The sequence below is a fragment of the Bicyclus anynana genome, chromosome 3 (genome assembly GCF_947172395.1).
Source record: "Bicyclus anynana chromosome 3, ilBicAnyn1.1, whole genome shotgun sequence".
In the NCBI taxonomy this organism is placed as follows: Eukaryota; Metazoa; Arthropoda; class Insecta; order Lepidoptera; family Nymphalidae; genus Bicyclus; species Bicyclus anynana.
In genome coordinates, this window is record NC_069085.1 from 7706211 (window position 1) to 7723621 (window position 17411).

A 17411-nucleotide genomic window follows, 5' to 3' on the forward strand; every position below is an offset into this window, starting at 1 on the left:
TAATATTCATGAAATTACGAGCATATTGTACTGTTTTATCATTTGTAGAACTTTTAGTTTTGACACGTAATTAATGAAAACTGTTCAAAAATACTGTAAGCTTATATAAAAGTTACGTTTTAATTACATTTAGTTGCAGGAAACTAGCAAAGCTTGTCGATCAAGCAAGCGCCTAAACACCTACAATCCACACGCACGGTGCCAGAGCTATTTATGTTCTAAGTTCAACAACCTCAAAGCAAGCGAATTTCTGCAACCCAAATTACAAATACCTTCCTAATAATACGTTCATCGCAACTATGTAACAACGAAATTTACATTGTGGTATTTAAATTTCGTTAAATGATGTTTCAAATTGTATTCCAATGCTTTCTGTTTTAAAATTATGAGAAGTCCAAAACAATTCTCGGCAGGAGATCTGGGTCTTAACCCTGCGTGGGGGTTCGAAAACTTCGTTTGTATAAGTTAACGGAGTCAGCCTTTTATATAACTTTCGGGCGCCTAATCTACTTTTGTAAGTTAACGAATTCAGTATGATATAGACGAATATTTAGTTATAGATAACGTTTCTAACATTGATACAAAAGTACCTACTTTATTTAGAAAAACAAAACCAAATATATGTATGATATGTATAAGGATTGTGGCACCGCGCTCGGTAGGGGTTGTGAGGATGTTATTTTTGTCATTGTCAGTAAACATGTATAACTTTGTGCACATCTTTACGATAATTACAAACACAAGTAGAAATATACAAGTAAGATCAAATTATAGAAAAATGCTTGACTATTTTAGCCCCCGACGCAAAAAGAGTGGTGTTATAAATTTGATGCATCTGTCTGTCCGATATATTTGTCCGATATACCCGAGTATATTTGCAGACATTCGGTTATTCTTCCCCACTTTCACCGCCCAGAACTTTTAAACGGCTCAACCGATTTTCATCAAACATGTCTAAGAACATTCGCACATAAGTCATCTTTAATACAATAAAACTAAATTGAAATCGCTTCATCCGTTCTGTCTGTGGCATCAGCTATGGTACTAGCATCCACAGACAGAACGGATGAACCGTTTAAAAGTTTTGGGGTAGAAAGTGTGGAAGAATAACCGAATGTCTGCAAATATACTCGAGTGGGGTCTCAAATGAAAGCGCACTGAAAGAGAATATGGAAATCCGATTATTTATATTGGAATATAAATAGACAATTTTCTTTGATCCGGCTCACATATTATGATAATAGAAAGAATTTCTGGCAAAAAAGTTTTTATTTTTAATCTTTTAGAAAAGTTGGAGTTGCATGCCCCGGATCGGATTTGAACCTACGGCCTCCGAATCGAAGGCCTAGGAGTATCCACTGGACTATCATGGCTATATATCTACATACTACATATAAATACTTAATATAATATATTACACACCCAGACGCTGAAAAACACCCATGCTCATCACTCAAATATTTTACAGTTGTGGGAATCAAACACACGGTCGTATTTGCAGAAAGCAGGGTCACTGCCCACTGCGCCACGCTTTAGGGCTAGTGATGTGTGTATTGTCCAAATTCATTTATTTATTTATTTTATTTTTTTCAGTGCAATGAAAATAATGTTGGGCAAGCTGCCGCGGCCGTGGATAGTGGACGACGCGAAGGACGACGGCTACACGGCGCTGCACCTGGCGGCCTTCAACAACCACGCGGAGGTGGGCGAGCTGCTGGTGCGCGGCGGCGCGCGCCCCGACCTGCAGAACGCCAACCTGCAGACCGCGCTGCACCTCGCCGTGGAGCGCCAGCACACGCAGATCGTGCGCCTGCTCATCGCGCACGGAGCCAACCTCAACATCTGCGACAAGGTTGGCTGTTTGTTATGTTGGGCAAAGTTCCTCAGCCGTGGATAGTGGACGACGCGAAGGACGACGGCTACACAGCGCCACCAAGGCTCAAAGTCGATCTCTCCAGGGTCTGTAGCCATCTTGCACGTCGATTCTCTTTCTACAAACGCTAACGCTTCGAAACGCTATGGAAACAGATCGATCGGATCAACAACTTGATCACGTGACCTATCGATAGTGAATGTCATTCCTATACATTTATTAATTTTCGGAGCGTGTTTGTAGAAAGAGAATCGACATGCCACATGGCTAAGTCCTAGGGTCCGCGGAAACATTAAATATAAATACTATATTTAATGATTCTATCAAGAATAGTGCGCCTACTCACACCTGCACGTGGGGTTAATCTCAACATATTGCATTCTTTCTTGTATCTAAAGCTGTCTGTGACTCATCTAACATTCATTCATCGCCATCTTATGTTTCGGTGTAGTCGAGTGCCGTTAAGTTTATACCTCAGAATCCAGGGCCAGTCAATATATCTTTATGTAAATTTTGAAAATGTGTTTTATATAGTAAAAAAAATATTTTGTGCGCTAATTAGTGTTGATTGCATCCAGGATGGGGATACTCCGCTGCACGAGGCGCTGCGGCATCACACGCTGCAGCAGCTGCGGCGGCTGCAGGACGCGCGCGACGCGTCGCTGCTGAGCGGCATAGCGCACGCACACGACAAGAAGTCTTCCGCCTCCATCGCCTGCTTCCTCGCCGCGCATGGAGCTGATCTCACTATTAAAAATAAAAAAGGTAAACGACCACCTACCAACCAACCAACCTTTTTTTTTTTTATTCTCTACTAGTTAGCCCTTGACTACAATCTCACCTGATGGTAAGTGATGATGCAATCTAAGATGGAAGCGGGCTAACTTGTTAGGAGGAGGATGAAAATCCACACCTCTTTCGGTTTCTACACGACATCGTACCGGAACGCTAAATCGCTTGGCGGTACGTCTTTGTCGGTACCTACCTACCTACCTACCTACCTACCTACTACCTAACTACCAACTATACCTATATATTTGTGCTGTCGGTCACTGGCGACAGCACAAATAGGTACATACAAATCGGAAACTCCTTCTCAGGAACATATTGAATAGAATTTTGTAGAGTTGAGCGATTCCTGAGAGTAGGCAGTTAAATTTGGGCTATCCAATGGATAGCCCAATTCTGCCTCTCTCATTCTCATTCTCTGCCTCCGATTCCGGAAAGTGTAGGTTCAAATCCGGTCCGGGTCATACACCTTCAACTTTTCAGTTGTGTGCATTTTAAGAAATTAAATAACACGTGTCTCAAACGGTGAAGGAAAAACATCGTGAGGAAACCTGCATACCAGAGAATTTGATTAATTCTCTACGTGTGAGAAGTCTGCCAATCCGCATTGGGGCAGCGTGTTGGACTAAAGCCTAACCCGTCTCATTCTGAGAGGAGACTAGCTCAGCAGTGAGCCGAATATCGGTTGATAACGTCGAGGCAGTAAATTAGGGTACCCAATAAGTAAAATGGGATCCTATTACTAAGACTTATCTGTCCATCTGTCTGTCTTTCAATTTTCAATGTTGCAACTATAACAACAAATTCTAAAAATCAGAATAAAATAAATATTGCATACTAGGGTTGGAGGATTTGGAATTAGACACCTGATCACTCTTATGAGACTAATCCTATTAAAATAATTTAATATTTGCGTAGGCTCCCATGCAACAAATGTATTTATTTGCGGTTTTTATAAATAATTGTACGAAACCTTCGGTGCGCATGTTCAACTCGCACTTGGCCGGTTTTTATTGAATCCATGAAGTGCACGCCTCTGCTGAGAGCACTGCTCTGTTGTTATTACTATTCCTGTATTGGGCATGTCCAATGTACAATAAAATTATTCATGTTTCCTAATACCTCGAATAAAGAATAAACTTGCCATATCTCACACTAGTCGCCTAGCATTCCAGTTGCCGGTTGTAAAATTGGCTCCAATTCTGCTTCCGATAGGATTGCGCAGTGGTCGGCATCTCTTTGGCACAGCGAAGTCGTTAAGTTATCGGTTAGACTAATTGCTAAGCCTTTAATGTCAATTTCATAGACACGTACGGTGAACGATGGTGTACAGAAAAAAAACAACAGGAACTTGAACTTTAACGTTGTGAATTTTAGAATATTTTGGCATGGTTAGAGAATAACTTCGCACGAATTGTGCGTTTATTTATCAGTATAAAAGTACTATCATTTATGTGGTAAAATACAATATTCATTTATCTTCCATTCTAGGTCAAACACCGCTGGACCTGTGTCCGGATCCGAATCTCCGCAAGACGTTGACAACGTGCCGCAAAGACGGCGTGGGTGTGACGAGCGACGGCACGCCCGAGAGCGAGAGCGGGAGCGGGAGCGGATCCGTCGCCGCCGCGAGTACTAACGCCGCGCCCGAATCTCCCGCCGCGCCCGAAGCTCCCGCCGCGCCCGCTTCGCCCGCCGCGCCGTCCGGCGACCCCACCGCCGACGAGTGCCTCGTGTGCTCCGACGCCAAGCGAGACACGCTGTTCCGCCCCTGCGGGCACATCTGCTGTTGCAACGTCTGCGCTGCTAGGGTAAACGAATATTGCTTCAAAACTCTCTCATCAAATTCATTTTTTATTGAAAATAGATCTCTACAAAAACGCTTTTGAGAAGTCAGTGATTAGTTACTGAAAGACCGGTTCGAAAAAAGCAGATTCTTTCGCAGAGTGCCGGCAAGTAACTCGGAAAATCTTACAGTTGATAATTTTACATTTGAGAGTTTGTCAGCCTGTTCTGATACATCGTAAAGAAACGTTTGTTTTATAAATTACTGTACAAATATACTAATAGCAAAAATATATTTCTCAGCAATATTAGCAGGAAAGAATTGAAGAAAAAAATGTCCATGCCCGTAGACTTTTCTTAAGTTAATCGAAAGGGTTAATCTAATACTATACGAGTGCGTATGTATTTTAACGACTTACATAGAGACCTAGATCTCGGCTCAGATCTGCATCGGCATCAGATCTAGGCTCTCTCAAAATAAGTTTTCGAGCCGCTACCCACCCCAAACAACTATTGGTTGAGGCTTGCAATTACACTCCCAATTCCAACGCCAATTGTAGATCTAGACGCCCAAACAACTTCCTTAATGATCTTGACGATGATATAACGAACGACAATGCTTTATTTATGGAACACAATGTCCGCATCAGGTGAAGAAGTGCCTGGTGTGTCGCGCGGGCGTGTCGGTGCGGCAGCGCGTGGGCGAGTGCGTGGTGTGCTCGGAGGCGCCCGCCACCGTCGTGTTCCGGCCGTGCGGCGACGTGTGCGCGTGCGCCGCCTGCGCGCCGCTCATGCGCAAGTGCGTCGAGTGCCGCACGCCGCTGCAGCCGCCGCCCGCCGCCGCGCCCGCTCCCGCGCCCGCGCCCGCTGCCGCATCCACCGTACTCTCGCCCTCTGCCCTACAGAAACACGACAGTGAGTACTCTTACCAACCACATACGACATCGCCGCGGAGCACGTTGATATCAATATCCAGAATAGCACATGGCCTTTTTACACTGATATTTTTGCAGCTATACACGAGTCAAACAGCAGGGCACAGTTTTTTATAATATATGGATGTCCTACATAGTTTTCCAAGATTTCGTTTGTTTCTTGACTTTACAGTTAATTGTGATCTCGCCTTTGCTTTGCAAGTAGCCGGCGGCGAGGGTAGCAGCAACCTCGCGCAGGTGCAGGTGAACAAGGGGCAGCCGGCGCCCGCGCCCGCCGCGCCGCACTTCATGAACAACGGCTCGCGGTCCGCGCCCGCGCCGCCCGCGCCGCCGATCGCCCCCCCGGCACCGCCCGCGCCGCCCGGCCCGCCCGCCGCTGACGTGCAGAAACTGCAGCAGCAGTTGCAGGACATCAAAGAGCAGGTGACGTCACAACACTAGATGTCTATATTCAACCGTATAAGTAAATATTTGTACTATAGAGATTCTTTCTTCCAAGACATTCTCACCCATTCAGTCAATAATTATCAGGAATTGGAAAATTTGTGGTAGCCTACCATATACCTCAAAGAGTCATTAACATCCAATATTGAACATTCTGAGGCCGCGTTGATAAAGTAAAAGTGTCACGTACTGTGTAGAAGACTGTGGTCTGACCGCCTGCTGTCTATGCTATGGTATAAAGTTACACACACATTCATTAGGTACCAAGAACGCGCAAACCAGATTCACGATTGTTTCACAATTAATTGTCAATTCGCACCTTGAGGCACTCTCTCGTCCCCCAGGCCCATCCGAGTGGGAGTCCCTCAGGGCTCCGTGCTCTCCCCGCTTCTATATTCACTCTTTACGAGTTATATACTCACTAACCATCCAGGTGTGCACATCGCATAGTTTGCGGACGACACCGCAAAGTTTGTGACACACCCTTATCGTAGGTCTATAATAGCCCGCCGCCAGAAAGCGGTAACACTTAGCAAAGTGTTTTCGCAAATGGAGGATAGAGATAAACCCAGAGAAGAATGCAGCAGTACTCTTCTCAAGATTCTCAAGAAAACGGCGTTATTTTTATGTAAAGAGATCTCCTTACACGAACCCCCATCCCAGGCAAAGGACTGCCTAATACTTTTGTGTGACCTTTGATACCCGCATGAGCTTTACGACTCGCATACAGAAAGCCAGAAAATTATCTCTCCGATCCAAGGCTACTCTGTAGGACCTGCGTCCTGCATCCGCCCAATAATGACCTACGCTATTGTAGTGTTTGCCCACCGCCCAATAGCGACTCTAAAACCCCTCCAGGTCCTTCAGAACCGCTACATGCGTCAGGCCACGGGCGCTTCGTGGTCTGTGCACAATATTTTAACGACTTACATAGAGATTTAGATCTCGGCTCAGATCTGCATCGGCATCAGATCTAGGCTCTCTCGAAAACTTATTTTGTGAGGGCCACCACCCACCCCAGTCAACAATTAGTTGAGGCTTGCAACTACACAGAAAACGCCCTTAACGATCCTGACGATGACATAACGAACGACAATGCTTCTCAGGCGACACAAACACAAGCTACACAGCGCCGGTGTCGGCGAATACGAGGTCGCCGATATCTGACGTCGCCTGGACATAAGCTTTTTAACTCACGATCCTGAACGGCCCTCTTAGCCGAGGGCAGGTCAGGTCCCGTTAAGGACCCTACGGCACTTACACAATCAGAAAAAAAGGAACGCAGAGCGCCTCAGCTCTTTCTTTTTGCGCGGACTATACAAACTCAAGTAGTGATCTTAATGGGACATTTAAAATTTACTGATGACAATGATGATGTCACAAGTCGTGTGGTCTACAACATACTCGTTTTATTTTTTGCAGACGATGTGCCCCATCTGCCTAGACAGACTCAAGAATATGATCTTCCTGTGCGGGCACGGCATGTGTCAAATGTGCGGCGACCGCATCACCGTGTGCCCCATCTGCCGCAAGCAAGTTGAGAAGCGCATTCTGCTCTATTAGCTATCGATCTTTGTGCACCATCTTGATCAACATATAGTGGTGGGGTAGCTGAAACCCAGTGGCGTAACTATAGGGTGGCAGGGCTGGCAAAATGCCATGAGCCAACGTTAGAAGGCCCCCCAACCTGAGAGGCTATTTTTTATTCTAAGGCAAGTAAGCCCTTGCTCACTCACCTGATGTTAAGAGATGATGCAGTCAGATGATGATGGAAACGGGCTTACTTAGAAGAGATACAAGTACAAGGTACAAGGCTGAAGCTCAGGATTAATCTTACATTTCAAAACCACAAAAGAAGACAATTTTCTTGTGACGCCATCCTATAAATCTACGGGCTTTAGTTGTATAGTTACGCCACTGCTGACACCACTACATTCAATTACAAGACTGGTAAAAGGATTTTTGTAATGCTAATAAACATCGACTGCGAGCGATGATTGTTTTGTGTTGTGAGTAGCGAATGGCAGTCTACGTAACGACTTCGTTCAAATACAATTTTGAATGTCATATGAGGTTAAAATGATATGCCTTATAAGGTTAAAATGATATGCCTTATAGTTAAAGCCGGATTTACATTTGTCTTTCGTGTCGTGTCGTGACTCATCAGAACAGAATCGATATCATACATTTTGTATGCGGCACATCAGAAGCCATTACAACATGTCACAACACATAAGTGTAAACATTGCCATATAAAATGTATAATACCGATTTTGTTCTGATGCGTCACGACACGACATGTCAGACAAATTTATATCCGGCTTTAGTCGTGATACCTCTAAATACTATCGTTACAAATGTTTAAATGTTAGTTATAAATTTATGTCAAAATTCCTGTTTATCATTAATGAATTGTGGTATCGTTATTGGTATGTTTTATGCCAAAAAGGATGTAGTAAAATTATATACACGTATCATAAGTTATATTTATTTAATTATAATATTATGCCTATATTTAAATTTAAGCTAAATATGATGAAATTGAAACATTTAAATAGGAAACTTAAATACATAATATCTGGTTATAGAAACTCAGTCTATATTAAATATTCACTTTTATTTATTAAGTAGACACGTAATAATGTAATTTTATAAAATAATCAAAACTGCCAAACTATTATAAAATTTTCCAAATATACCGTAATATTTACATGTACATACTTGTTAATTCCTGTTTTAATACATAATTCCACTATGAGGCTTTATAATAGCAGCCTACCACGCAAATGGATTTAGAAGTTTTACTTTGTTAATTTTTATTGTTATATTGTGTAATTTGCACTTATTTGCAGTGTAGAATATTTTCAATTTATTATCATGGTCGTCAGTGGCGTAGCTAGATATATGATGGCAGGACAAAAAAAATCCGCGGGCCTATGGCTCGAAGAGGCCACAGCCCAAGAGGCCGTAGGCTCAAAAGTAACAGTATCTTTTAATGTTACGTGAAGATTTTTCTAGGGCCCATCCAATGAAATCACGTTGGACCTCAGATGGTATAGTTACGCCATATATGGACCTTTTCTTTGTTATTGTTATTAAGTCAGTAGGTAAATAAAATATCGTTTTTAAATTATATTATATTTATCGAGAAAAATTATAACCTGGCACTCAGTTGAATATGAGTAGGTACATCTTGAAATGTCCACGTATAAAGCGAAATTTTCATATTTTCTTTTAGATAATATGAAAACTAATGTCCTCAGTTGCCAGACGTTAAGCTAAATGGCTCGCCTGTGTGTAAACTTTAAGGCCAACCCTTAAAGTCTCTAAATTTAAATTTAAAGATGTCAAAAATAGCTTTTCAATTGTACAAAAAATGTTATTTTAAATTTCAAGGACATACCAATCCGTTGTCTAATTTCTTTTTTGACTCCACAAAAACAAATTCCTAATGTAAGTTATAATTGTCAAAGTTATTAGGATCACGATTGTGCCCAAGGAATATTAAATAACCTGGAATTTGATCCTGTCATTTTTAGTTTTGAACACACACTTATAGTTTAAAAATATAGCACACTAACAAACTTAGTCTTGAATTATTGTATACTAGCGTATGCCCGCGTGAAACTCAATGTGAACTTTCAACTACCCTAACCTTTCAATCATTGATAAGAGCTTTCTAATGACATTAACAAACACATCAAACAAAAAATCAACGCGTGATGGCGTGACCAAGGGATATATCGATTCGTTTTTATATATGAATATAGATTATGATTTTGACTGATAATAAGAAATATGTTCAGTGTTTGAGAAAATAACTTAGTTGCCTTAATTTAGAGTTTAAAGTTAAATTAAATTAAATTAATTTAAATTCTTCACAACCACTTTTTATTTTTTATTGATACAAATATAAAGATCTCTTTCGAAAACGTTTCATTTGTCACTGGTGATTTTTATTTTTTTATATATATGAAATATAGTATAATACTATATATTATAAGTACGGTTGGCACAGATTTCTTTATAGACTCCACACATAAGTTGTCTACTTTTTTGAGGGATTGTGTTAGATGCCTAAAATGCGTCTCTGTCTACACTTCTAAGAATTATTCAATGATGCCTGTAAACTAAGCCTTGGTACTTGAAATAAATGAATGATATTTTTAAATCTTAGTTTTCCAGTATTGTTATTCGTAGGTATTTTTTAATTATAATGTTTTGGTTAAGCTTTTTATGTTTATCAATGCTTTGCAAATGAATTATTAATGATTATTTAAGAATAAAAATATTTAATAAACATGTATTTTTTTTCGTTCTATACCTATTTATTTCAAATAACAGATTATCTTTATGAATTATTAGAATTATAAGTTAAATTTGATTTAAATTTCTTTCAATTGAATTTTTGTCAAGGTTATAGCTCCTTTGACGAGCCCGAAATTATAAACTGAAGAAATAATTGCAAAATGCAATTTTGGCTTAAAGAAGAAAAAACATACACGAAAAAACATTTTAAAAATTTATCTCCAGAAACTGATATTTCTACTAGATGGCAGAAAACTTATAAGTTTATCATTTTGGTTTACTTACTGTTTTCCTATTATTGAGGTAGTGTAGGTATTGAAAACTAGAAAGTAATTAACAACAAGAAAACAACATTTTTCCTTCGCCTTTATTTTTAACGCGGAACGCGCGACTTCGTTCACGAGATATTGAGTTTTCACAAATCTCGCAGGAAACGTAGATTTTCCGGAATATAAAGTAGACTATGTGTTAATTCAGTATATACATAATCTTTCTGCATTCCAAGTTACAACCATTTCCTTTCCAAGCTTAGAAAATTTGTCGTGAAGGAGTAACAGTAAGTACCTAATGAATGTACGCACCCACGGACATACCGTGACTTTCAATGTTAATGTAGTGAAATTATTACATATGTCCATAGATAAGAGTAGATAGATTTGCTGTTAAAAGAATAATAATTGCAAGAGTAAGACTGCGCGATTGTGAAATCATAAAGGCAGGACGGGACTTGTAAGTGTTTTGTCTCCATTAGCGTATACATCTTTTTTTGTATGTTCTCAATGTTATTGGTGGCAGACGCATGTTTCGTGTTCTATTACAGTTTCAAACAATATAAATTTCGTGTAGTAGTAGGTACCTATATGAAATGAGGGTCCGAAATATATCGATATTAATTATTAAAAGTTAAGGATTTTTGTTAAGTATTTAAAATTCGATGTGATATTTTAAGAAATTAAATATCACGTGTCTCAAACGGTGAAGGAAAAACATCGTGAGGAAACCTGCTTAACAGAGAATTTTCTTTATTCTCTGCGTGTGTGAAGTCTGTCAGTCCGCATTGGGCCAGCGTGGTGGACTATTGACCTAACCCCTCTCAATAAGAGAGGAGACTCGAGCTCAGCAGTGAGCCGAATATGGATTGATAATGACGATGATGATTTAATATGCGCGTTCCGCCCGGGCCCATCTAAGTATTAACGTACGACGCTCGTCTACACCACGGTCGTTCCCGGCCTCGGCCCACCTTAACACGGTCTTATCTATATCATACCGATGATACGTTAATGATTGATTCTATAACAATTACTATCAGATTTCTATGATAATGACTGGGACTGATGGCTTTCTGTGATCTCCAGAGCTCACGAAACCAACGACTCATCTTGGGAGGTGGGTCGACATTGTCATTTGTCGTTGATACTAGTTATTTTATTTTATATCAGCAGACGACAAAATACGAAATGAGAAAATTCTTAGGATATCGAAATTAATCGATGTAGATTAGCAAACCGAAGAGGCAGTGGGCGGGCCATATTTGACGCAGAACAGATGGCAGTTTGGGCAGACGTGTTCTGAACTGGAGACCACGTACCAGCAAGCGCAGTGTAAGACGCCCTCCAGCTAGCTAGATGGCCCGACGACATTAAAACGTAATGGGGAGTGGCTGGATGAGGAAGGCGGAGGATTGTGTGTGATGGCGCGCTCTCGAAGAGGCCTAGGTCCAGCTGCGGATACAGGCTGATTTTGAAACGGTCAGAATTTCCTTAAAAAAATTGGTAATCTAAATAATCGTGATCGTTAGGATCGCTAAGTGGAACGTAGCCATTGTTTATAGTTCATATTATCAAACAGGCTAGAACCCGGAACTGTTTTAGAAACAAGGGTGGTGCCTAATGTCAATGTCAAATGGTAAGCCAAAATTCTGACAGTGACAGTTACAGTTACAGATGCAGCAGTATTTTTACTTTATTAATTTTGTAATTAAGAAAAAAATAAAGACTATATCAATAAAACACACATAATTTAACAATAATATTATCATTTATAGTAAAAAAAAGTTCATAATAAAATATAGTCCTCATATTCACGTCACGCAAGTCACGTAAGATAAAATCGTACATCGTATTGCGTTTTGAAACAATTGGTTGCACTCAAGTTGTATGCTTAAATTATTTATTAATTCCAATTTCTAAGAGAAAAGTACGAATGGTTAAGAATTAAGATGCATTATTAAAATGTAATTATATATACATTAAGACCGCATTGGTGTGACAATCATAAAAATGGACAAGCGTGCAAAAAGGCATCACTCTTCAGACTCTGAAAGTGCTGAAGAGACTCGATTAAAAGATTTAAAAGAACGTGATGAATTCGCGAAAAGACTAAGAACACGTGATGAGGACAAAGTAAAAAAAGTTGCAGAAGGCTCAAGCAAAAGGTCCTATGAAGAAGCGGCTAAGCGCTTAAAACTAGAAGCTGAGGGCCGAGACAAAATATTGCCTAAGCTTCGTATTCAATCAAGGCGGAAATATTTACAAAAAAGGAAGGAAGACAAAGTTGTTGAATTAGAAGACGATATAGCAGATGATGAGTATCTGTTTGATGAAAGCATGTAAGTTTTTCATTATTTTTATACTAGCGGACCCGGTCAAGCTTCGCTTTGACTTATGTGCACTTCTTCCCTATCCCTAAATCTTTATTTGTCGAGTTTTTATTATTTTTAAGATGTATTCTGGTATTCTTGGCAGAGACAAACCCAACTAATCAAAAACCATGAAAATCGGTCCAGCAGATCTCGAGTTATAAGTGTTGTAACAAACCCGACTTTCTATTATAATATATAGATTTCATTCTCAAGTTGATTTGTCTAAATAAATAAGTATCCCACTAGTAATAGTTGTAGGTACTAAAGACTGACATTTCTGGTCTCGACAGTTCATGTTCATTCATGTTCTCCAGAAATACATACATTGATAATTATGTAGATTATCCATCTATAGATGTTATATCCAGGCTTTAGCTGAAAAATATAATCAAAAATTATGTTTAAGATTGACAGAAAAAGAAAAGCGAGACAGGGAACACAAGAAAACAATATTACAATTGGCTAAAGAACATGAAAAAGCACGTGAATTGGAAAATGTGCAGAGGTATCACATGCCACAGGATCTTGGGAAAGGTGAAAAAGGTAATCTAACTTTATGTAAATAAGATGGTAACTTAAATAATATGATGTATATGAATAAAAAGATTTTCTTATAGTAAGCTTTACTAATTACAAATTTAATTTTAGGAGAGTATGTAGAAGTTGATGAAAATGAAAAGTTACCACACTCTGAGCAAAGAAAATGGGAACAAGAACAAATTAAATCTGCCTTTTTCAAATTTGGTGCAAAAGATGCCAAAGCTCAAGAAGAATATGAATTATTGTTAGATGAACAGATTGATTTCATTCAAGCCCTTCAGTTAGAAGGCAATAAAGAAAAACAGGAAGAAGAAAAAATATCAGAATACCAAAAGGCTAGACTAACTATAGAAGAAACAAAAAAGTCCTTACCTGTGTATCCTTTTAGGGAAGCATTGATTGAAGCAATTAAAAATTATCAAATACTTATAGTTGAAGGGGAAACTGGTTCAGGCAAAACTACACAGATACCACAGTATTTGTATGAAGCTGGATTCACTGATGATGGTAAAAAAATTGGATGCACTCAACCAAGAAGAGTGGCTGCTATGTCAGTTGCAGCCAGAGTAGCTCAGGAAATGAATATTAAACTGGGCAATGAAGTTGGCTACAGTATAAGGTTTGAAGATTGCACATCTGACAGAACTGTAATCAAATACATGACAGACGGTACACTACACAGAGAGTTTTTATCAGAACCAGATTTAGCATCCTATAGTGTTATGATTATTGACGAAGCTCATGAACGAACTTTACATACAGACATTTTGTTTGGTCTAGTAAAAGACATTACAAGGTTCAGACCAGATTTAAAATTACTTATTTCAAGTGCTACATTGGATGCTGAAAAATTTTCTACATTTTTTGATGATGCCCCAATTTTTAGAATTCCTGGTAGAAGATTCCCTGTTGATATGTATTATACAAAAGCACCAGAAGCAGACTATATAGATGCTTGTGTAGTAACAGTATTACAAATACATGCCACACAGCCACTTGGTGATGTTCTAGTTTTCCTAACTGGTCAAGAGGAAATAGAAACATGTGTTGAAATGTTACAAGACAGAACAAAGAGAATAGGCAAAAAATTAAAGGAACTCGTTATACTACCTGTTTATGCAAATCTACCAAGTGATATGCAGGCTAAAATATTTGAGCCCACTCCTGAAGGAGCTCGTAAAGTAGTACTTGCTACCAACATTGCTGAAACATCACTTACTATAGACAATATTATTTATGTTATTGATCCAGGGTTTGCTAAACAAAATAATTTTAATTCCAAAACTGGTATGGAAAGTTTAATGGTGGTCCCAATTTCTAAAGCATCAGCGAATCAAAGAGCTGGTAGAGCTGGCAGAGTTGCTCCAGGTAAATGTTTCAGACTTTACACAGCATGGGCATATAAGTATGAACTAGAAGACAACACTGTACCGGAAATTCAAAGAATTAATCTAGGAAATGCTGTGCTTACACTGAAAGCTTTAGGTATCAATGATCTTATACACTTTGATTTTCTGGATCCCCCTCCTCATGAAACTTTAGTCCTTGCATTAGAGCAATTGTATGCACTTGGTGCACTTAACCACCATGGAGAATTGACCAAAGCTGGGAGAAGAATGGCTGAGTTTCCTACAGATCCTATGTTAGCAAAAATGCTTTTAGCAAGTGAAAAGTAAGTTACATTTTTAGTATAAAAAATAAAATGAATAAATTTACATGATTACTTGTATATGTCTATTAATAGATGTCTTTAAATTTTAAATATTTATTTACAGATACAAATGTTCAGAAGAAATAGTTTCTATTGCGGCTATGTTATCAGTGAACAGCTCAGTCTTCTACAGACCAAAAGACAAAATTATTCATGCTGACACTGCAAGAAAAAACTTTTTCCATAGACATGGTGATCATTTAACATTGATGAATGTATATAACCAATGGGTTGATTCAGATTATTCTATACAATGGTGTTATGAAAATTTTATACAATACAGGTCTATGAAGAGAGCTCGTGATGTGCGAGAACAATTAGTGGGTCTTATGGAAAGAGTAGAAATTGAAATGGTATCAAGTATAGCAGATGACACAAATATCCGCAAAGCTATCACAGCAGGCTATTTTTATCACATCGCCAAATTCTCTAAAGGGGGACATTATAAAACTGTAAAACATAATCAAGTAAGTTCTTACATTTTAATTATATTAACAATATGCTGTACATTTTGCTGGAGAGTATTTCTTTTGTAAATAGATCTTGAAATACATCCCATAAAGGCATCCTTATAATTATGACGTGTTTTACGTATTTTAATACATGGATAGATAAAGGAGTACTTTGTATGAAAATGTAAAAAAAAATATTTTTTAGTTAAGAAATATTAGTTGTGCAATTTGGCTCCTTTATGTGGACTCGTCAACACCTTGAAGTTATGGGAAATACTCCAGAGCACCCTGTATAATAATAGCTGCTAAATGCTGGTATCTCAAGATCTTTTTGTTTGGAAGTACATGCAAGAGGCCTATGTCTAGCAGTGGATGTCCATCAGCTGCTAATGATGATGAACAGTATACATATATAATTCCAATGAAACAAATAAGCAGTAGTATATTTTAATGCCATAGTGTACACCTGGGGAAGTATTACTGGCAAGCAGCATCATTATGTAGGTGGAAGGTAACTGATGTTAATTTTCCTTACTTGTTCTGTGTTTATGCAATGGTAGGTGAGCAAGATGATAGATAAGGCTCACAGATACTTGCTGATGGATCAATAAAAAACCTTTTGTACATATAATATTGGCTTAATCTTAGCTGACTAATCATAGTCTCAAACAATAATTTGGCTGAGCAATCTCATTTGGAATATGCCCTATTATGGCATTTTACATAACACACAATTAACTCTGACCTGAGAGTGTTAAGTGTACTTAATTTGTTATGCTAAATAAAAGTGTTGATCAAATCAGCATATCAGGTGACCAGATAACTTAAAACCTCATTAGCTCTTTGGTTAACTGGGCTCAACGCTAAGATGGGTTGAGGTTGTGGGTTCAAGACCAACAACTATTGTTGTACCCACACAGTGTTGACCAAAGTCTATACAGCTGATTGCAGCACCAGCACTTAATACTATGTTAACACATATCTACTATATATTTTATAGTAAATATGACATATTTGTTTACAAGTAATTTAAAGATAAATATTTATTATCTTTTTAATTTCAGACTGTTATGATTCATCCAAACAGTGCCTTATTTGAAGAGTTACCTAGATGGGTAATCTACCATGAGCTTGTATTTACCTCCAAGGAGTTTATGAGACAAGTTACAGAAATAGAAAGCAAGTGGCTTCTAGAAGTGGCACCACATTACTACAAGGCTAAAGAACTAGAAGATTCAACTAATAAGAAAATGCCTAAAACTGTTGGGAAATCTAGTACTCAATAAAAGTTCAAGCATTTAAATTATTGTAATTTATTCATTGAAAATAAAAATAGTAACTAGTAACCTACAGTATGCACAGCCACTTTAAATTTATAGTCTACAACAAAATCAAAGTTCTATATTATTATTTATTTTACTAATTTTTAAAAATCTGTTACTCTTCCTTTTCTTTCCCAATCTCCATATCTTGTCGGCTCTAGTCCTCGGGGACCACCCACTTCTCCTGTGTTAGGATTTGTCTCATTAGGCCATGGTGGCAGTGGATCTTCCTTAGGTGGCCTCATTTCTGCTTGTTCACCCAAATCATTAATTGGTGTAGTTTCTCTTAATTTCTTTTTAAACTCCGTCATTCTTTTGGATTCGCCTTTCAGTGGTACTTCTTCAGCCTCGGTAGTCGATTTTTGTGAGTATTTATTTGTATCCAACCTATTAGCAAATGTTACTGAAATGAAATATAATTTCAAATACAAATTACTCTCCACGTAATCACCATTTCATGAAAATTATACATCTACGGTTGGACTTGGGCATTGAATGGTTTACTATTAAATAATACACCTGGTAATTTAAAAATTGCATATTCGAAATGATATCCATGTTGTTGTTTTTACCTCGGAAGTGTAATAGCTTTAAAGTATTTTTTATTC

General features: G+C 38.5%; 2 protein-coding genes across 4 annotated transcripts in view; both read left to right on the forward strand.

Moving 5' to 3' along the window:
* LOC112051112 (E3 ubiquitin-protein ligase MIB1) overlaps positions 1–10126 on the forward strand; it is a 219932-nt gene extending 209806 nt beyond the window's left edge. Inside the window, exons 12-17 of one of the 3 annotated variants that reach the window (XM_052890332.1) lie at positions 1594–1852; positions 2452–2638; positions 4154–4473; positions 5098–5362; positions 5555–5805; positions 7249–10126. In XM_052890332.1, coding sequence (XP_052746292.1) covers positions 1594–1852; positions 2452–2638; positions 4154–4473; positions 5098–5362; positions 5555–5805; positions 7249–7389 — 1423 coding nt within the window. In that variant the 3' untranslated portion in view covers positions 7390–10126. The remainder of the gene's footprint in view (positions 1–1593; positions 1853–2451; positions 2639–4153; positions 4474–5097; positions 5363–5554; positions 5806–7248) is intronic. The other 2 variants (XM_052890340.1, XM_052890345.1) reach the window with 2 other exon arrangements.
* Positions 10127–12059: 1933 nt separating this feature from the next.
* Positions 12060–16784, forward strand: LOC112051095 (pre-mRNA-splicing factor ATP-dependent RNA helicase DHX16). The gene is made up of 5 exons (XM_024089576.2): positions 12060–12745; positions 13185–13321; positions 13427–14990; positions 15094–15496; positions 16546–16784. The coding sequence occupies exons 1-5, from the start codon at positions 12417–12419 to the stop codon at positions 16765–16767; spliced, it is 2655 nt and encodes an 884-aa protein (XP_023945344.2). The 5' UTR covers positions 12060–12416; the 3' UTR covers positions 16768–16784.
* The last annotated feature ends 627 nt before the right edge of the window (positions 16785–17411 follow it).